Raw genomic sequence first — 21,455 nt, 5'->3', positions numbered from 1 at the left:
CTGCAGGAATACTCGGTAGGGGGATCCGTGCAGCCTGCATCTTTAGCAGGGGAGCTGGCGCATTTTTGCGGTGCTCTAGAGGCGCAGAAGATGTCTTTGGGCCCTTGTGCTGGCAGCCGGGATGGAGGAGCCCTGCAGGTGCGAGGCGGGGATCCCTCCCTCCCTCTCTATCTGCCCCGGGCGGGCAAGGGTCCTCGCGCTTGCTCCCCCATCCTCTCCCCTCGGTGCGGGCGCCTGATGGGAAGGAGGATTCAGGTAGTTTCCCGGCAGCTTGGTCACGTGCTGCCCCGGAAGTGGCTGGGCAGGGGGCGGGGCCGTTCCGGTCACGTGAGGAGCTGCTGGTGGTGCTGCCGCAGCCCCGAGTGTGGCGGAAGGGAGGGCGCTGCCGCCGCCGCCGCTGCCGGCGGGACATGGCCTCGGGGAGGAGGAGCCGGAGCCTCGGGCAGAGCCCGCAGGAGGCCTCGGGTGAGCAGCGGCTCCGTGGGTGCGGAGAGGGCCGAGAGGACGCAGGTTAGGGGGGGGAAAGCCGGAGCTGTCTGGGTCTCGGGAAGGCGGCGAGGGCTGTCTGTCTGTCTCTGGGGAGGCGAGGGCTGTCTGTCTGTCTCTGGATCTCTAGCAGGAGGGAGGCGAGGGCTGTCTGTCTGTCTCTGGGGAGGCGAGGGCTGTCTGTCTGTCTCTGGATCTCTAGCAGGAGGGAGGTGAGGGCTGTCTGTCTGTCTCTGGATCTCTAGCAGGAGGGAGGTGAGGGCTGTCTGTCTGTCTCTGGATCTCTAGCAGGAGGGAGGTGAGGGCTGTCTGTCTGTCTCTGGGGAGGTGAGGGCTGTCAGTCTGTCTCTGGATCTCTAGCAGGAGGGAGGTGAGGGCTGTCTGTCTCTGGATCTCTAGCAGGAGGGAGGTGAGGGCTGTCCGTCTGTCTCTGGAGAGGTGAGGGCTGTCTGTCTGTCTCTGGATCTCTAGCAGGAGGGAGGTGAGGGCTGTCTGTCTGTCTCTGGATCTCTAGCAGGAGGGATGTGAGGGCTGTCTGTCTGTCTCTGGGGAGGTGAGGGCTGTCAGTCTGTCTCTGGATCTCTAGCAGGAGGGATGTGAGGGCTGTCTGTCTCTGGATCTCTAGCAGGAGGGAGGTGAGGGCTGTCCGTCTGTCTCTGGAGAGGTGAGGGCTGTCTGTCTGTCTCTGGATCTCTAGCAGGAGGGAGGTGAGGGCTGTCTGTCTGTCTCTGGATCTCTAGCAGGAGGGATGTGAGGGCTGTCTGTCTGTCTCTGGGGAGGTGAGGGCTGTCAGTCTGTCTCTGGATCTCTAGCAGGAGGGATGTGAGGGCTGTCTGTCTCTGGATCTCTAGCAGGAGGGAGGTGAGGGCTGTCCGTCTGTCTCTGGGGAGGCGAGGGCTGTCTGTCTGTCTCTGGGGAGGCGAGGGCTGTCAGTCTGTCTCTGGATCTCTAGCAGGAGGGAGGTGAGGGCTGTCTGTCTCTGGATCTCTAGCAGGAGGGAGGTGAGGGCTGTCTGTCTGTCTCTGGGGAGGTGAGGGCTGTCAGTCTGTCTCTGGATCTCTAGCAGGAGGGAGGTGAGGGCTGTCTGTCTCTGGATCTCTAGCAGGAGGGAGGTGAGGGCTGTCCGTCTGTCTCTGGGGAGGTGAGGGCTGTCTGTCTGTCTCTGGATCTCTAGCAGGAGGGAGGTGAGGGCTGTCTGTCTGTCTCTGGATCTCTAGCAGGAGGGATGTGAGGGCTGTCTGTCTGTCTCTGGGGAGGTGAGGGCTGTCAGTCTGTCTCTGGATCTCTAGCAGGAGGGATGTGAGGGCTGTCTGTCTCTGGATCTCTAGCAGGAGGGAGGTGAGGGCTGTCCGTCTGTCTCTGGGGAGGCGAGGGCTGTCTGTCTGTCTCTGGGGAGATGAGGGCTGTCAGTCTGTCTCTGGATCTCTAGCAGGAGGGAGGTGAGGGCTGTCTGTCTGTTTCTGGATCTCTAGCAGGAGGGAGGTGAGGGCTGTCTGTCTGTCTCTGGATCTCTAGCAGGAGGGAGGTGAGGGCTGTCTGTCTGTCTCTGGGGAGGTGAGGGCTGTCAGTCTGTCTCTGGATCTCTAGCAGGAGGGAGGTGAGGGCTGTCTGTCTCTGGATCTCTAGCAGGAGGGAGGTGAGGGCTGTCTGTCTCTCTGGGGAGGTGAGGGCTGTCTGTCTGTCTGTCTCTGGGGAGGCGAGGGCTGTCTGTCTGTCTCTGGATCTCTGTCAGGAAGGAGGTGAGGGCTGTCTGTCTCTGGGGAGGTGAGGGCTGTCTGTCTGTCTCTGGATCTCTGTCAGGAAGGAGGTGAGGGCTGTCTGTCTGTCTCTGGGGAGGTGAGGGCTGTCTGTCTGTCTCTGGATCTCTGTCAGGAAGGAGGTGAGGGCTGTCTGTCTCTGGGGAGGTGAGGGCTGTCTGTCTGTCTCTGGATCTCTGTCAGGAAGGAGGTGAGGGCTGTCTGTCTCTGGGGAGGTGAGGGCTGTCTGTCTGTCTGTCTCTGGATCTCTAGCAGGAGGGAGGTGAGGGCTGTCTGTCTCTCTGGGGAGGTGAGGGCTGTTTGACTGGATCTCTAGGCAGGAGGGAGGTGAGGGCTGTCTGTCTGTCTCTGGATTTCTGTCAGGAAGGAGGTGAGGGCTGTCTGTCTCTGGGGAGGTGAGGGTTATCAGTCTGTCTCTGGATCTCTATCAGGAAGGAGGTGAGGGCTGTCTGTCTGTCTCTGGGGAGGTGAGGGCTGTCTGTCTGTCTCTGGATCTCTGTCAGGAAGGAGGTGAGGGCTGTCTGTCTCTGGGGAGGTGAGGGCTGTCTGTCTGTCTCTGGATCTCTGTCAGGAAGGAGGTGAGGGCTGTCTGTCTCTGGGGAGGTGAGGGCTGTCTGTCTCTCTGGGGAGGTGAGGGCTGTTTGACTGGATCTCTAGGCAGGAGGGAGGTGAGGGCTGTCTGTCTGTCTCTGGATCTCTGTCAGGAAGGAGGTGAGGGCTGTCTGTCTGTCTCTGGGGAGGTGAGGGCTGTCTGTCTGTCTCTGGATCTCTGTCTCTGGGGAGGTGAGGGCTGTCTGTCTGTCTCTGGATCTCTGTCAGGAAGGAGGTGAGGGCTGTCTGTCTCTGGGGAGGTGAGGGTTATCAGTCTGTCTCTGGATCTCTATCAGGAAGGAGGTGAGGGCTGTCTGTCTCTCTGGGGAGGTGAGGGCTGTCTGTCTCTGGGGAGGTGAGGGTTGTCTGTCTGCATCTCTAGGCAGGAGGGAGGCGAGGGCTGTCTGTCTGAAGAAGGGGGGAGCCCATCTGGTCCCTTGTGGGGAGGTGGGGATTATCTTCCTTATCCTGTCAGAGAGAGCATTAAGTAGTCCCTGAACCACAGCCGCCCTGTCAGCAAATTCCAGCTCCTCCCTGGGTGAGAGGGATTTACAGTGAACGTGTGCGGGCGCCCGTTAATTATTCCCTGCTGAAAGTGAAATGCTGTCACCTGTGTACATGAATGCGGATTACCTGTGAGGTGGCTCTGAGCCCGGCCGGCCCTGCCTGCCTGCCTGGTCTTTTTTAATATTTGTAGGCACCTTGAAGGATTGGCCCGGGAGGGAGTCGTATTGGAAAACCCAAGATCATTCCAAGCAGGGCGCCACGTCCCAGAGCTTAGTGCGGCCGATCCTTTGTGGGGAACCATCCTGGTTATGGCGCGGGAATGAAATCACGGACTGCTTCTAGCAAATGGCGATATTTTCTTTCCTCTCCAAGAGGAGGTGGCGGAACCAGAAACAGGAAATCTTTTTTTGTGCTTCGGCAATAGCTTGAAGAAAATTAAGAGTTTAAATTGTGAGTTTCTTATCTGCCACGGTGGCTAAGAGGGTCAAAAAAAAAAAGGCAGGGAGCCTTGGGATCCGGCCGAGCAAAATGATCTGCCATTTCTCTTTCTGTCCCCTGCCGGTTTTTAGATGTGAGCAGGCCTAGTAGTGGGGGCCACCTAATCGTGAAGGGGAGAATATTCTACTGCAAGGTTCCAAGGGTAGCAGAATACGGCAGCCGGCCCGGGCCGCAGCAGCTCGGCCTGGTTACGGGTCCCGTGGAGGGAGGTGAAGCTCGGCCCTCCCAGCTGTCCGCCGAGGCGGGGGAGGGGCCGTGTCTTGCCGGTAACGGCTTTCACCGCACGGTGGAGGATCTGGGGTAGGGGCCTCCGTGGGCTTCACGCTGCCGGAGATGGGGGGGACAGGCTTGACGGTGACCAAAGGCCAACTCCATCACTGGCTTTGTTTGGGGACATCTTTATGTTTTGGAAATACCTGGAAGGGCTCCCCCCCTCTCACCCCTCCCTCCCCTCCCAGGCTTCTCCGATGAAGCAATCGCTTTCGCGGCTGCTGAGGGCCGGGTTGGTTTTCTTGCTTTGGGTTCTCAGCATTCACCAAACAGTTGAGGTCATCGGTAGCGCAACTGTGATCTTCCTTTTGGTTTTTTTTTGGGTGGTGCAAGGTTTCTCGGTGCATTATTTTGGATAAAGCGCTGCGGTTACCAGATAGTGCACTTGCATGCAGATAAATAGAGGTTTCTTAAAAACAAACAATATATATATACATATATATATATATGTATATATATGTACAGGATATACATATATACATATATATATATATATATATATGTATCATCCTGTACATATATAAAGCTATATATATTATATGTATATCCTGTACATAATATACATGATATATATATATATATATTACATGTATATATATATATATATGTATATATATACATGTAATAATATATATATATATGATAGATATACATGTATATATAATATATATGTATATATATACATGTGTATATTATATATGTATAGTATATACATGTGTAGATAATATCTACTCTGTCTCTATAACATGTGTGGTATATATATCTCTATATATCATATAGACATGTAATAGAGATTATATCTATGTATATATATACATTTATATATACTACATATCTCTGTCATATATGTATATCATATGTATGTATATACATGCTATATATATATATGTATATATATGGATATATATATATGTATATATATATATGTATATATATGTATATATATGTATATATATATATGTATATATATGTATATATATGTATATATATATATATATATATGTATATATATGTATATATATATATCTAGTATATATGTATACTATATACGTCTTATGATATATTAGATCATATATAACGTATATATATATATGTATATATCTATACGTATAGCATACTTCTATATATATATGGTAATATATTACGTAGATATATATATGATATATATATACATATATATATATATATATATATACATATATATATATGTACAGGATATACATATATATCATATATATAGTATATTATATCCTGTACATATATATATATATATATATATATATATATATATATACACACACATCAGCCGACACCTTTTCATTGGACTATGTAGATATATGTTTTGGATGCTGTGCACGCGTGTGGTTTGAAGGACGACGTTGAGTGCGTGGAGGTGCACAGGCACTCCCGCGTCGCTGAACGCAGCGCCAGCGAATAGATTCGTGTGTCGGAAAGACGACGTGCGGGACAGGAAACGTAAGACTGCCCCGCGGCAACAGAGCCTTCAGTCTCTGGAGATGGGGGGACAGGCTTGACGGTGACCAAACGCCAACTCCATCACTGGCTTTGTTTGGAAATACTTGGAAGGGCTCCCCCCTCTCACCTCCCCCTCCCACGCTTCTCCGATGGTTTGAAGAGAGGGGCCAGGGTTTCGTCTTTTAGAAAGGGGGGGCGGGGGGGGGGGGGATGTATCTATGAGAGCTCCACCGGCCCTGGGAAATTCTCAAGCGTTTGATCTTTCCCGCTGGCCTGCAGAGCTGTGCGAGCGCCTTCACTCCCGAGTACCACCGCGGCCACCACAGGCAGCGGCGGCTCCCTCCGGAAGCCAGCAAACGTGAACCCGAAATCCGGCCGCGGCCTCGCCCTCGCCAGGAGCCCCCCCGGGGCATCGAATCCTCCGTGTGGGTAGCGCTCGCCGCCGAACCAGACCTTGCTTTCCCTTTTTTTGTTCATTATCCACATAAAACGGCTCCTTCGTTTAGGAACTCGGACGAACCTGGGGGGGGGGGGGGGGGGGGGGGGGGTCGGGCTGGATTACAAAGTCGTGGCCTGTGGAAAGAACGATTAATTATTAGCATTACATATTTCTTTTTTCCCCCCCGCTTCCACCCAAGAAAAAAAAGGGCCTGGGAGCCCCCAGCTTTCCTGCTGGGGCGACTCGTAGGCGGATCTTTTCAGGGCGGTTGGGAGCGGGTGCATGAACCGCCACCGGGCTCCCCATTCCCCGCTCGGATCCCGCGCTCGCTCGTTCACCTCTCCGGTGCTTCTCAATCCCGCTGGTTCCCCCCCGCACCGTGGGAGTGCGGGGCTCCGGGGGCCTCCGAAGCCACAGACGCACGCCCAGAACTCCCTTTGGTTTTTTTTTTTTGTTTCATGGAACACGGAGCGCGAAATCGGCGAATCGGCACGAGCCGGGCAGCGAAACCACCCTCGGGGGGGGGGGGGGGGGGGCTTGGGCTGAGCTAGTAAAACACCGCTGCTCCCTTCCGGGGCCCCCCGATAGGACATGGACTGAGCCGGTGGCGGGGCTCCCCGCACTGCTTAACGTGTCGACACCACCCCCCCCCCCCCACCCCCCTCGAAGCCCCTAACAAGACGGTTACATAAAAGCGCCCTTGGGAGTCTCATGACGGGAGACCCTGCCAAAGGCACGCGGTGATTTCTACACTGTGTGTCGGTCCCCCCCCCCCCCCCCCCCGTTCCTCTCTCGGCCATCAGTAAAACAGCCCGGCGGGGGTGGGAGGCCCGAGGAGACCCTGCTTTTCACAGCTGGATCAATTTCCACAGCTGGATCATGAGGCGAGAGAGAGAGAGAGACCTTGCCTGCAGTAAGGAGAAGATGAAAAGATCCTCTGTGAGGTCGGTTTAGTCTCAGAGCCGTCCTTTTCCTCGTACCCTGGCATCGCTTTGGGCGCAGCCCCCCGTATAAAAGCGACCAGGCCCCGCGCCCAAGCCTTAGGTTACCTACGAACCGCACAGGCAATGCAGGGCGAACGGCTGCCTCTCCCCCCCCCCCCCCCCCCCCGCTCGCTGGCGTGACGCTCCCCCCCCGGGGTGACGGCAGGGAGGCCTTCCCGAAGGCGAAGGTAGCGCGTGGCCACAAGACGTCCCCTAGAGGAGGAGGGCGCAGAGGTCTTTGTTTCTGTTAAAAAAAAAAAAAAAAAAGAGCTACAGCGCGGAACACGTGGCCGAGGCGCGCGGCGAAGCGGAAACCGCGCTCTGAATGTGTCGCGGTAACGGGTCCTTCACGGAACTGCTCGGGGATTAAAACCCACAATAACCTTTTTTTTTTTTGGGGGGGGGGGGGTTCTTTTAAACAAGAAAACAGAAATCGCCGTTCGTGCCAACTAGATCGTGAAACGGAAGACGGCGGGGCGAGGGGGCAAAGACCGCGCGCGCCCGCGGGATCTCGCACGGTCCCGAGGCGCGTGTTTAATCAATTATTGCGCAGTTCTGCCGTCGGACGTGTAGGGGATGGGGGCGGGGAAGCCTAACTCGCTCTAACTCTTGGCCGTTGCCGCTGCGGTCTGGGACTTGGAGATCCGCCCTGAAATTTAAGTGCTGGCAGACGTAAAACAAATTTAAGGAAGGCTCTTTTTGTTTCCCCCCCCCACTCCCTCAGAGAAGGAGAGGCTCCTGACCTCGGTGAGCAACTACGGGTCTCAGGACGCAGGCTACCGGATGGCGGGGGGACCCCAGACCCCCCAGGAGGAGCTGCTGCGCAGGAGGCTGAAATACTTCTTCATGAGCCCCTGCGACAAATTCCGGGCCAAGGGCAGGAAGCCCTACAAGCTGGTGCTGCAGGTCATCAAGATCCTGATAGTCACCGTCCAGGTAAAGGGTTTTGCGCGGGCTGGAGGGGGCCAGGGGGGAGGGGGGAGGGGGATGGAGGGTTGTGTGCGCGTGCGCCAGTGAATTAGGAAAGGGGCGGGGTTGGGATGGAGTTTTGTAGGGTGGAGGGGGGCGTAAGGGGAAGGGGGAGAGCGTAGAGCAGACGGGGGGTGATGAATTGCCGCCTCTGTTCTGCGGCTTGGCTCGTCCCATCTTTAGTGACCGAGCGACGCGTTGACCGATCCGTCTCTCCCTCCCCCCACCCCGCAGCTCATACTGTTTGGGCTCAGTAACCAGATGGTGGTGACGTTCAAAGAGGAGAACACCGTGGCCTTCCGGCACCTCTTCCTGAAGGACTACGCCGATGGGTCCGACGACACCTACGCCGTCTACACCCAGAACGATTTTTACCAGTACATCAATTACACGGTGGAGCAGGTGAGCAACGGGCGGCGCGGTTCCTCCTGCCCACCACCACCACCACCAAAATCCCGAGGCCGTGCGCGCCTCGACGACGAAACGTCGCGCGGTCTGGGCACGGGGAGGTTCTGCGACTTCCATGGGGGTGGGGGCGTGGAGAAGTCGGCTCTGCCGTTTCCACCCTGGGCAGGCGCGCGCGTGGCACGTCGCTGTGACCGGCTTCCTTTGCTGGTTGGGAGGGGTGGCTGGGGACGGGTGCCGCTTTCCTGTGTTTCATCTTCCACCCCCTTGCCGACTCTGCAGCTGCCCCTAGAGTAACGGAGAGGGGTGGGGTTTGGAGACTCCTTGCTTGCTTCTGCCGCCCACGAGAAGATCGGGGCTGGGCTCTGCAGCCTCGTATGGTGTTTGGGCATGGGGGGACCCCAGAGCTGACCAGTCTGACTGCATCGGAGATTGAGTTACTTTAATTTATCTGATTGATCATATTTCTTCCAAAAGATGGAAACAGTTTGTCAGTAGATTGCGGGTTCAAGGAGAGGATTTCCTGCAGGTGACCTCCTGTTGTTTTTGTTTCGGCCATGTGCGAAGCGTTGAGACAGATAAGCAATGCTTTGAACAGTCTCGTGAACGAAGGCTCAGCTTAGTTGGAAGTGAAGCTGAGCCTTCGCTCACGAGACTGCCGCTCTCCATGTCCATGGGATGCCTCTGTTGAATGACAGTGTTTCTCATGCACATTCGTTGTGGGTGTCCTGAAACGACTGGCAACCGAACTGCTTTTACACTCCCCTGGTCCTAGCGCATTGCAACGATGGCCCTAGGCTAGGAGGGGCCGGGTAGGGGAGACTTGTGCCAGGGCCTCCTCCTGGACCCGGCCCCGAATGCCAGGCACTAGATGTGGCTCTTGAGCAGTAACTCCCTCTCCCGGAGGGCTGGCTGTGAACACGGGATTTGTTGGGTTCCCTAGCGTTTGTTGTACAGAACAGGGCCGCATCCTCCCTTCTTCGCTCTAATGCGCTCCTCCCTCCGTCTCCTCCCCTGCAGTACCTGGTGCTCCCCAACGAGACGACGGGGCGGTACGCCTACGTGCGGGGGCCGGACAGGAACCACTCGGCCCTGGTGCTGTGCCAGCACTACTACCGGAAAGGGAGCATCGACCCGGCAAACGACACCTTTAACATCGATCCCAAGGTCATCGAAGGTGAGCAGTTCCCTGCAACGCTAGCACCCGATGCAGTGGGGGTAGGATTGCTGTCTGCCAGCAGCGCACTGCAGTCTGGGGCTTCACCCAGAGAGGCTCAGCAGGGAAATGAGCACATGTGGACCGCTAGGGATGGCTCAGGGCAGTTGCATTTTTTCGGCAGAGCGCCGATAACTATTGCACAAGAGAGATTTGCATCCACCGCCTCTGTTGTGTGCAACTATTTCATCCCCAAAAATCCCGCTGGCCAGGGATGCCGGAGGGACCCGGTTGGGAGCCAGTCGATTTCTGTATTGATGTTTGGGGAATTAATACTGATTTCGTTTATTTTTTGATTGGTATCATTTTTATATTGTAACGTTAATAATGTTTTAATTACATGTACTGTTTGCGATTGCCGTTTAAAGTAATTGTGTATGAGAAAAACCCGTAAGCTGTTTAGAGAAGCTTAAATATCTAAACTAAATAAATGAAATATTTCGGGAGGAAAAGGGCTTCCTGGCCAGCCTTGGACTAGCTGAGGGAAGCACACGCAGAACGCAGAAAATTGGTGTCTTTTTTTTTGTCTCTTACCATTCGGCATGGGGGGGATTCCTAGCTGAATCTCGGCACTGTGTGTGTGTGCGCGTGTGTGTGCGCGTGTGTACGCGTGTGCTTGTGTATGTATGTGCGCGTACGCGTGTGTGCGTGTGTACGTACGTGTTTACACGTGTGTACGTTTGTGTGCATGTGTGTGTGTGTGTGATTGTACAGATTACCCTTTTGATTTTTTTTTTGATGGTGGGAAGTAGAGTGGGAATAACCTGCTGTATCTGCATCTCGGTGATTCTGCCCAGATAAATGCCGCCCTGCGGTTGAGCTATGCCGACCACGCGCATGGCGCGGACTCAGTTCAGATACCTGTGAACTGTAGGTATTTTTTTTATAGTTTTACCGTTTTATGTTAGTGGTGATTTATTTTGGAAATGGGCGGTGAATAAAATAACTGACCTTTGCATTTTATGGGCGAGCGGGATATTGTAGGGGTGATAACCGGTGTCCCTCCTCCTCCTCCTCCTGCAGACTGCGTGGGGGTGGACCCGATGGAGCAGATCCCCTCGCCCAGGGACGACGCCGGCACCTACAAGAATTTCACGCTGAAGTTCCACAAGTGAGCAGAGCGGGGTTTTTTTTTTAATTTCCGGCGTTTCCTCCTCGATATCTTTCTTCCTCTCCTCCGCTGCCGAGATACCAAGCCCTCCCCTTCCCCCATGCGGTCAGATAAACTGAGCCACAGGGAGATAAAGTGACTCCCTCGAGATCACCCTGGAGAGTCTGAGACAGAGCCAGAAGAGAGAACGGGGAGATAAAGCGACTGCTCCCTAAGGTCAGGCGCAGGGAGAGCCGTGGTCCCAGCCGGGGATTAGAGCTCAGGCACGGGGGGGGGGGGGGGGGGGGGGGGAACCTGTTCTCGTAGCCGGGACCTTATCTGGCTGGCATGGGGGAGTTGCCTCTCGCTGCCTCTCCCCATTTGGAAAGTGGATGGCGAGAAGAAACGTTCTGCGCACCGAGCTGCGGGCTGACGCTTTCTAGACCCCAAGTGACCAAAAGGACTGAACTTGGCTCGCCATGAATTTCTCTGTGGATTTTTTCTTTTGTTTGTTTTCCCTTCCAGAAGTTGCAGGAAGTTTAAATCTTTGGGCAGAAGAGGCGTAGTTTCAGATTTTGGGGCAAACGGATTGGCTTGCGGACTCGTGGCATTAAATCTGGCCTCGAGATGCTTCCTCTCTCGTCCCCCACCTCCTCCCGCCATGCAGCCTGTAAACCTGACGTCTTTGCCTCCCGCTTTCTCTTGTCTTCCTTGTGCCCCCTCTCTCCCCGCAGACTCGTCAACGTCACCATCCGCTTTAAGCTGAAGGCGATCAATATTCAGACCATCATTAACAATGAGATCCCGGACTGCTACACGTTCACCATCACCGTGAGTAAGGCGATCGCCAGCATCGGGATCCCTCCCCATCCCGACAGCAGGTCAGGGTGGCGTGCTTGCACCTGGGGATGGCCACGGATGCATGGGGATGGCCACGGATGCATGGGGTCGTGCTCGCACCTGGGGATGGCCACGTACAGCATGGGGTCGTGCTTGCACCTGGGGATGGCCACGTACAGCATGGGGTTGTGCTCGCACCTGGGGATGGCCACGTACAGCATGGGGTCGGTTTGCTCTGCAGCGGTGCCTCAGAAACCCACGACCGGCCGCGGTGACGTTTCTCCCATGGGGACCTCCTGTGGCATTTTGCAAACCTTGTATTACCCGGGCCCCCGATGAGACGGGTTTGGGCAGATCAACGAGATGCTAGTTCAGGAGGGGTGCACGGTGCTGCTAATAGATCTTAATAATTATAAGAGAAGTTGTGATTCATTTTCTCCCTAAAACATACGCAGCTGATTCTGTCGGGTCTGCTGGTTGCTTTGTAAGCTGCTATAGAAGCTCCTACTGTGGCTTCTGATCTCCCCGGCAGGGGTGGTGGGTGGGGGTTTGCACACGCTTGGTCTGTCAGATTGCTTGCAGAGACCGCCATTGTCTGTGACCGTGGACTGTCCCATCCCCTGCACGCTCATTCAGAGATCCTGCGGCCTCGCACTCTTGCCTGGAGATGGGCAACACGTATCAGCAGAGGGTAGACGTATATTGTCACAGAGAGATAGGGTGGGGAGGGAACCCCCACACTACCTGCCTCCCCCTGTCCCAGCGCGCTCTGCAGCTTTCCTAACCCAGAGCTGAGCCAGAGACCATTCAGTAATCAGAGCTTCATCCACTGGAGTGTCTACCACGCTTGCACAGCTCTCGCAGCTTTCCCAAGAGCTGAACCTAATAAAATAATCTGTGGTTATTAATCCAGAGCTGATGTGGATGCTACAGGCAGTGATGAGCTCTGTCCATCAGAGACTGATACGGCCTCACAGAAATTGCCTCAGCTTTCCCAGAAGCTGAGTTTTATTTTTAAAAAAGTATTAAAGCCCAGAGCACACCAGTACAGGAGTTTAGAGCTTCAGGGTTGGACCAGCTTCTCTCATAGGGCTTTCCGGGGGGTGGGGGGAATCCTGCACTGCCATGCCTGCCTCATCCCCAACTCTGTAATTTCCTGTCAGCTTGAAAGTCAGTGTGACACAGCCCATAAAGGGCAGGCTTTTCTCCCTCTTTCTATTTCATATCCTCACTTTCACGTACCTGGCCCCAGCCATACAGCAACCATCCTTTACTGGGAGTTGCACCCCAGAGGCAGCCTCCCAGCACCCTGTAGTTGTGGGCCCTAAGCCCAAATACTGATGAATTGGGTCCTCTCCCTCCTCGGGGCCTGTGAGTGGCTCATCTGCAGCAGGCTTGGCCTCCCCCACTGGCCTGAGGAATGGGGACCTGCCCAGGAATGGAACCCGTGTTTGCTCTACATGGGACGCTGAGCCAGTGCGCTGTCTCGAGGGGCAGGTTCTTGAGGTCTGAGCCCAAAGGAGCAGGAGGAAACTTCCAGTGCTCCTCACCCCCTTCCCCAAAAGAAAACTAAAAAAAATCAATTAGAACAAATTGGTCTTTATATAGGACAGCTCTATATTGAATATATTGAAGTGCTGCAATAGTAGGATTTTTGTTACATAAGAACATAAGAAGATGCCATACTGGGTCAGACCCAGGGTCCATCAAGCCCAGCATCCTGTTTCCAACAGTGGCCAATCCAGGCCATAAGAACCTGGCAAGTACCCAAACACTAAGTCTATTCCATGTAACCATTGCTAATGGCAGTGGCTATTCTCTAAGTGAACTTAATAGCAGGTAATGGACTTCTCCTCCAAGAACTTATCCAATCCTTTTTTAAACACAGCTATACTAACTGCACGAACCACATTCGCTGGCAACAAATTCCAGAGTTTAATTGTGCGTTGAGTAAAAAAGAACTTTCTCCGATTAGTTTTAAATGTGCCCCATGCTAACTTCATGGAGTGCCCCCTAGTCTTTCTATTATCCGAAAGAGTAAATAACCGATTCACATCTACCCGTTCTAGACCTCTCATGATTTTAAACACCTCTATCATATCCCCCCGCAGCCGTCTCTTCTCCAAGCTGAAAAGTCCTAACCTCTTCAGCCTTTCCTCATAGGGGAGCTGTTCCATTCCCCCTACCATCCTGGTAGCCCTTCTCTGCACCCCCACCATCGCAACTACATCCCCCCTGAGATGCGGCTTTAGATGTATAATTCCACAGGTTGTGCTTAATGTGGACTTGTACAGCATCTGAAAGAAACAAAGCAAACCGTAGACTGATATGTTAAGAACATCAGCAGTGCCAATGCAGAGTTAGATCAGAGCATCCCGCCTCCGACGGTGGCCAGTCTGGGTAACTTAGAAGACCAGTTAGAAAGTTCACTCTGTGCTGCTCGCTCTCAGAAGCAGGAAAGGGGGGTGGGTGGCACATATAGCATTCCCAACCCCTAAGAGGGAGTCCCAAGTTATCACTTGGTGATATCCAGCGTTTGGATTTAGGGCCCATGGTTGCGGGATTCTATTGGTATTAATTTTGCTATGCCAGGAACTAATTGTTGCTTGTTCTTCCCTTACCACTCTTTTCTGCAGATCACTTTTGACAACAAAGCTCATAGCGGCCAAGTGAAAGTCCGATTGGACAACGAGGCAGATATCAAGCAGTGCAAAGACCCCAGCGTGTACGGGCATGGTGAGGACAGCAACGGAGCAGGATGTGGGGGGGATGTAACCGCTTTTTTTTCCTCATGCGGGATGCTGAGCTTCCCACAAATCTATGTATTATAGCACCAGACTCGTGTGCCATCTGAACAAAGCTCATCTTTTTTGGAACGAGGAATTATAAATCTGTCGCAAATAAGCATGGGTGTAGCTTGCTTATTGCGGCGGTTACTACCCCAAACTAATTAAGCTAGATATTCACTTAGATGCAGCTCCAACACTGCTCTCTACATTAATGGCGGGGGTGGAAGGGAAATAGAACCAAAAGGTTACTAAGAGCCAAGACTAACAGAAGTATGAGAAAAAAAAAAATAAAAAGTGCAAAGCTGGGCAGACTGGATGGGCCGTTTGGTCTTCTTCTGCCGTCATTTCTATGTTTCTATATAAGTGCTGTTGGGCCAAACAAGGATGGAGAGGATCTGAGTCTCTGGATATTGCGGGTTTCTGCACTGTGTTTAATATGGACAGAAATTTGGAAAATAACTGAAGGATATTTTCTTGTTTTATTTATATATATATATATATATATATTTTTTTTTTTTTAACGTGTTTTCTCCCCCTCCCTCCAGGTAAAAACTATTCACGCCTTGTCTTTGATGTCCTGGTGATCATCATGTGCATTTTGTCCCTCATTCTCTGCAGTCGTTCCATCTTTCGGGGGCTGCTTTTACAGCACGTGAGTAATGTGTGACTGGAAAGGGCATTTCATTTTGAGAGGGGGGTGTGTGCAGCTACAAAATTGCATGGTGCACTGATTTGGGCTGGGAGTTCCTGGTTTGCTAATTGAGAACACGAAATATGCCATGCTGGGTCAGAGCATCGAGCCCAGCATCCTATCTCCAACAGTGGACAGTCCGGATCACGAGTACTGGCAGATCTCATAAAGTAGATCTAATTCCTGTTACTCACTCCCGGGGGGGATAGCAATAGCTTTCCTTAGTCTACCTGGCTAGTGATGTGATCACATCCTCTGGCAACAGATTCCACAACTTGATAGTACGCTGAGTGAAAAAGTACTTTCTATGATTTGTTTTTAAATATGCTGGTTGTTTCATGGACTGTCCCCTTATATTATTTGAAAGGTTAAATAACCATTCTGTATTTACCTGTTCCACCCCACTCATGATTTTATAAGCTGCCATCATAACCTCTGTTCTCAGACCTAACCTATCTAGCTTTTCTGCATCAGCAAGCCGTTTCATTCCCTTTATCATTTTTGTCATCCTCCTCTGCACCTTTTCTAGTTTTGCTATGACTTTTTTTGAGATGGGACAACTCAAGGTGTGGTCGCAGCATGGATCAATGCAGAGGCATTATATTCTCCATCTCGTTTGCCATTCCTTTCCAAATAATTCCTAATATTCTATTTGCTTTTTTTGACCACTGTCACACACTGAGCTGAGAATTTCAAAGTTTTGACCAGAAGGACTCCGTAGTGAATGTCTTCTCTGATTCAGGGAGCTTTGACGTTGCTCTAAGTTGCAGGGTAGAGGGTGTAGCCGTGACCTTGGCCGTCCCAGCCTGGTCTTTGTGATCTGTAATGTATACGTTTGGGTGTTTGTCTGCTCTTCTGTGCAGGAGTTTGCCAGCTTCTTCCAGGCTCATTACAAGCAAGGTGTCTCCCTCTGGGAACGCATGGAGTTCATCAATGGCTGGTACCTGCTTCTCATCATTAGCGACATCCTCACCCTAGTAGGCACCGTGATGAAGATCAGGATAGAGTCCAAGGTGAAGTCACCAAATTAATTCCGACAGATATCGGGTTTTTGGGGGGGGGGGAGAGGGTCTTCCGATAAGGCCCCAAGATGGTAGGACCTGTGCTGCATTGAGAACTTGATTCTTGCAGGCAAATGGGAGGGGAGGGAGCTGTGGGGTTCACCAAGAGAAGAGAACTGTGACACTTGGGAGCCTATGGAAGGGGAAACCCCTCCCTGGCAAATAAATAAAAGCTATCAGGAATGAATGATGAATGAGTCGGTTGTGCTTGCGTCTTGATATGCCTGGTGTGTTTCATTGGTGCTCTGGAGTGGTTTACCAAGAGGAGACAATAGACCTGATCGATAAAAGGAGACGATAAAACCACCTTTAGATGTATGAGGTCAAGATGTAAAACCAAAGGGGGATTAGTAAAGACTAAAGGAGAAAGCGGAGTTCGTGTTGATGATGTGCCTAAGGCCGGATACAGGAGTATCTTCATTCAGAGGAAGTATTAATGCAAGTGAGGGGTAGATAAGGCCATGGGAGCTATGGATAATACCCCAAGATACTGAAAGAGCTCAGGGAAGTGCTGACTGCCTCCCTTGTAGTTCTGTTTAGCTTGTCTGTGGACACAAGGGAAGGTTTCCGGGAACTGGAAGAGATGTAGGAGTATGAGCAGATGTGGCAGAATGGGCATTTACAGAGATGGAAACCTGTTCACCCAAAACTGGGGGAGAAGCCAGTGTGCACAGAACGGCGATACGTCTGCGTCAGGGTCCCAAGAAGAAGAAGCGAGATCAGTCGATGTGGAAGGGGGTAGCAAAGCTTTGACAGAAATGAGGAGCGGCTGTAGGCCGATTTTTGGCCACACTTCCCAGCTAAGGGCAGAAAAGGAGCAATCTCCTGCAGGCGGCTAAGCTCGTGAGGCAGACAGCTGGGAGACACTTTCAGCAAGGGGCAGACAGGGCAGGCCGGACGCGCCTTATCTCCCGCCGTCGTCGTCTCTGCTAATGCCTTTTGGTTTTTTTTGTTTTGTCTCTATGCAGAACCTCGCCAGCTACGACCTCTGCAGCATTCTGCTGGGCACGTCCACCCTCCTCGTCTGGGTTGGAGTCATCCGCTATCTGAGTTTCTTCCAGAAATACAACGTGAGCAGCTTTGTTTAACATTAAGTTGCAGGACAGGAAACAGCGTGGGCAGCAGCAGCAGTGCGGGCTACACAAGACGCGTGCACTCGCCCCATGTGCCAAAGTGTAGATAGACCCCTCCTCCTGCAAACCATTCTGCAACGGGCGGCCATGCTTTCTTCTTACACAATTTATTCCAGAGCCAGACGATTGACCTAGGACGCAGTTATGGTGAGGTAAACTTAAGGCACTGTGAGATTACGTGACTTGCATGAGGTTACGTACACAGTTAGTGGCTTATCCGTTTTTTTGGGGGGGGGGGGGGGTTATCTACCTGCTGAGGCACAGGAAACCGTTTCTGCTCAGATGCTGGGTCCTGGGGTGTCGCTAACCCGGTTCCCCCCCCTTTTCTCCCTCCCAGATTCTTATTGTCACGATGCGCGTCGCCCTCCCCAACGTGATCCGGTTCTGCTGCTGCGTCGCGGTCATCTACCTCGGGTACTGCTTCTGTGGCTGGATCGTGCTGGGGCCCTACCATGTCAAGGTACTTGGTAGCACTTGGGGGGGGGGGGGGGGGGAGGGGGGGGAAATCGGGTGCCAAATGCTGTGCCTGGGGGGTACCGGACGTCACACAGATGACCTCTCGTGACCTCAGAGCTATGACAGCTGAGGGGTACGGAGCCCTGCCAGGAGGTTGCCGTGAATCTCAGGACCAGGGAGCTCCTCCCTCCGGGGGGGGGGGGGGGGGGGTATATTTGATCCTGGTAGTGGATTGTTCCGGGTCCAGACGGATCACACGCGTTTTTTTGCCCCAGTATCTGACGAGGCTTGCCCCAGTAATGCTAAAACACCTCGGTGCCAGACGAAAGGAATAATGGATTTGTTATTAGTTTATAGGAATAATTTACAAATAACACTAAGTGGCTGAGTGCAGACAATAACAACTGTCACAGAGAGCACCAAAATGTACCCAGATCTATGCAAATAAAGATGCAGAGCTTAGGATGCTCGCCACAAGGGCTCAAGAGGTGATCCGTCAGTGCCGCCATGGTCTGAGGTCGGTGATGACTGATTCCCTTACAGCTTTGTACAGTTTGGGAGAAATCTAACACTGGCAGATGCATACGGTTGGGAAGGAGCAAACTGCGTGAGGCAGGAGGAGAGGCTCTTCCCCGCCCAGGTTGTCTCATCAGTCCTGGTGCCACAGTGAAGCACATCAGACCCTAATGGTGCTGTAGTTGGGGCAGTTCTAGTCGACAGCATCTGCATCCGTGAGAGACCCCTCCCTTCAGCTGTAAACATTAGCAAGAGGCCTGTTAGAACTGTAAAACAGCTATTTTGGGGGACTGTGCAGACGGAAAGTAATTATGCAAGCAGTGGGGGGGGGGGGGGGGGGGGGTATATTCCAGCTGTGATTATGTCGGGGGACCCTTCTGTGTGCCCAGCGGTGGAACCTCGGCTGGGACACACAAGCTCCCGTCCCGCGATGTTCACCCGTCTCTGGTCTCCTGTCCCCGCAGTTCCGGTCGCTCTCCATGGTGTCCGAGTGCCTCTTCTCGCTCATCAACGGCGACGACATGTTCGTGACCTTCTCGGAGATGCAGCAGAACAACTACCTGGTGTGGCTCTTCAGCCAGGTGTACCTGTACACCTTCATCAGCCTCTTCATCTACATGGTGCTCAGCCTCTTCAATCGCCCTCATCACCGGCTCCTACGAAACCATCAAGGTCGGTGCCAGGGGCGGGGTCCGCAGCGGGTGGCCCGGGGAAGGTTTTTCTGTAGAAAGAGAATGGGAAGCCCGTGGCACCGCCTGTCCCCCATGTGGGCCAGCGTCCAGCACTGGTGGGCTGGACGTGCACTGAAGCCCCCCCGGGAGTGACGCCCCTGATCGTTAAAAACACGCATCTTCCATAATGGTTGTCTAATCCCCTTTTGAACCTGGCGCTAGGACCCATTTGCCCTCCAGGCTGGTCCTGTTGGCGATGACGCACCGCACTCCCCCCTCCCTCCCCTGGCCCGCCTGCTAACCTCTGCCTCTCCTTTTTTTTTTTCCTTTTTCCTCTCGATCCCTCCCCCAGCACCAGAGCGCCGGGGACGAGCAGGTGTCGGCACTCTACGCCTACATCGCCGAATGCAAAGACAGCCCCAGGTCGGGCAAGTTCCGCGGCACCGGGAGCTCGGCCTGCTCCGTGTTCTGCTGCTGCTGCCAACGGTACGTGTGCGCGTGGGGGGTTTTCGTGTGCGATTCGGGGAGGGTGGGGGTGGGGAGAGGTGTGGAACTTGCCCCGCTGCCGCCGCCTCCTGTCGTGTACCCGTCCCTGCGATGGGGGCAGGAGCCGAGGCGACCACTTTTTATTCCTTGCCTGTGAGTAATGCAAGACTGTTCCAGGACCGGCGAGAGGGCCTCTGATGGTGTTTCCCTTCTTTAACAGGTTACCGGGAGTGGAAGACGAGGACCGTCTCGTGGTTAACTGAGCGCCCGTTCCTGCTGCACATGGAAGCTTTGAGCTTCTCCTCCGTGGACCCCCCCCTCCCCCCACTCGAGCCGGTTCTGGGAAGGCAGAGACGGGGATGAGGCTTGTCAAATGGACTTGGTACATTGCGCTGGAGGTTGTGAGATCTCCCATGCCCCAAACCTGCCCCCCCCCTCTCTGGGAGTCCTTAACCGAGCGCTCACGGGACTGGGGGCAAGCCAAGACTTCAGCCATAGGCCACAGGACCCGGGGTTTTGCGGATCGGAAGGGCCTGAGAGAGACTGCGCCTGGCTTGACCCCTTTGTGCCCTGTTTTAAGGTCTCGCTTTTTTTGTACATCTGTTTTTTTTAAAGTCCCGTGTCAAAGGAAGATAAGTCTCGAAGGAGAGAATGGGTGGGTGTCTGAGCTTCCCAGGAATTACGTTTGACTTTTTTTTTTTAATTTTTTAATGTTACCCACCTTCCTGCGCTCCTTTTTAAAATGTAGGCCTCGAGGGGGGGGAACGCTTAAGCCTTTTCTGCTCGGGTTTCTCCTGTTCCCTGGGCCGTTTTTGCTAAAGTAACCGGTGGATCGTTGCTTTTGTTCAGTTTCGTGGCAGGATGTGTCCCAGGAACACTCTGTCCTCTTACAAAGTCGACCCACATCTTTCGAGGGGGACGCGTCACCCCCCCCCCACAAAGTCCTGCCTGTGTCACAGCTGATTTGGGGAGGGGGAGGGGGCGGGGGGGTTGCCCCTTTCGCTTTCAGCCGCCGCCGTTTCACGGGAACTGTCGGTGCAGGACATCCGACGGCGCCAGATCGGGAACCGAGCCTAGAACCCACCTGGAGCAAAGCAGCAAAGAAAGAGAGAGACCCACGAGCGTTCCCCCCCCCCCCCTCAAGTTCCCTTTGCCTGAGATTTTAAGTGAAAAGTTTCTGTTTTTTTATCAGCGGAAGGTGGGGCAGGGTTAGGCGTGGATGGGTGGGAGAAGGGGGGAAGGTGTCTCCGTTACCCTGGGGGCTGCCGCTGACGCTGCGCGCACAACTGGAGGAATGGTTGGAAAACACGAGACTTTTGTTTGTTTTTTTTAAACAGTTCTTTTGTTTTATTGAAACACTAAATTATCATCTCTGTTATAAAGTCTCCAGAATCTCCTCTACGGCTTGTGACTCTTTTTTTCAACTTATATCTCTTCCCCGGCAGGGGGGGGGGGGAGTCTCTCGGGCTGAGCTTTCCAACCCACGCGCTGCTCCTCCTGGGGGGGGGGGATAATTGGTTATGTGTATGCGTGTGTGCAATGTGGGGAAGGCACACCCCGCCCCCCCCCCCCCAGTTAACTGCGAACATTTCACTTTGGTTATGTTAAAAGTGATCAGAGGGCTCCAGGTCCTGGTTTGAAGACCCTGCCTGGACCACCCGGTGTGCTTGTGGGTGCAGCCCTCCGTGCTGTCCGCTGGCCTTGCTCCCTCCCTCCCTCCTTACAGCTGTAGCGAGCCCCATAAAACCTGAATCCTTTTTGCAGGTTCTTGCACGCCTGAACGACGGTCACCTCGCTGCTGGCTCCTCGGAGCTTTTCAGCTCTCACCTTTACCTCCCTCTTTTCTATTCACTGCTTAAGCAAGGACCCTCAGAGCCGTGGCCCCAACCAGTGGCAGGAGCAGCTGCCTTGCCTCTCTCCCAGCCGCAGTAGCCGCTTGTGTCCCTGCTGGGGGATTGCAGTTTCCCCAGGCGTCCTGGGAAGTTGGGAGCAGGGGGGCCTGGTGCCTGTCCCAGGCTTGGTGGCTTGATTAGTGGGGGTGGGGACTCTTCCACACACACACCCCCCCCCCCCCTCCTTTGACTAACGTTGAGACAGAAGGGGTTGAAAGACACTTTTTTTTTTT

The 21,455-nt window shown here is 53.4% G+C and overlaps 1 protein-coding gene across 1 annotated transcript; it reads left to right on the top strand.

The window, feature by feature from the left end:
* Positions 1 to 300: 300 nt before the first annotated feature.
* LOC115080153 (mucolipin-1-like) lies at positions 301 to 20,727 on the top strand. The gene is given in 15 exon segments (XM_029584237.1): positions 301 to 510; positions 7,732 to 7,943; positions 8,211 to 8,378; positions 9,402 to 9,558; positions 10,621 to 10,708; positions 11,422 to 11,518; positions 14,164 to 14,263; positions 14,862 to 14,968; positions 15,871 to 16,020; positions 17,037 to 17,138; positions 17,539 to 17,661; positions 18,638 to 18,808; positions 18,810 to 18,845; positions 19,197 to 19,330; positions 19,551 to 20,727. Coding segments are annotated over 15 exon segments (1,788 nt in total). The 5' UTR covers positions 301 to 410; the 3' UTR covers positions 19,594 to 20,727.
* Positions 20,728 to 21,455: the final 728 nt, after the last annotated feature.

This window comes from Rhinatrema bivittatum, chromosome 19 (genome assembly GCF_901001135.1).
Source record: "Rhinatrema bivittatum chromosome 19, aRhiBiv1.1, whole genome shotgun sequence".
Classification (NCBI taxonomy): Eukaryota; Metazoa; Chordata; class Amphibia; order Gymnophiona; family Rhinatrematidae; genus Rhinatrema; species Rhinatrema bivittatum.
This window is presented reverse-complemented; position numbering and strand designations above follow the sequence as displayed.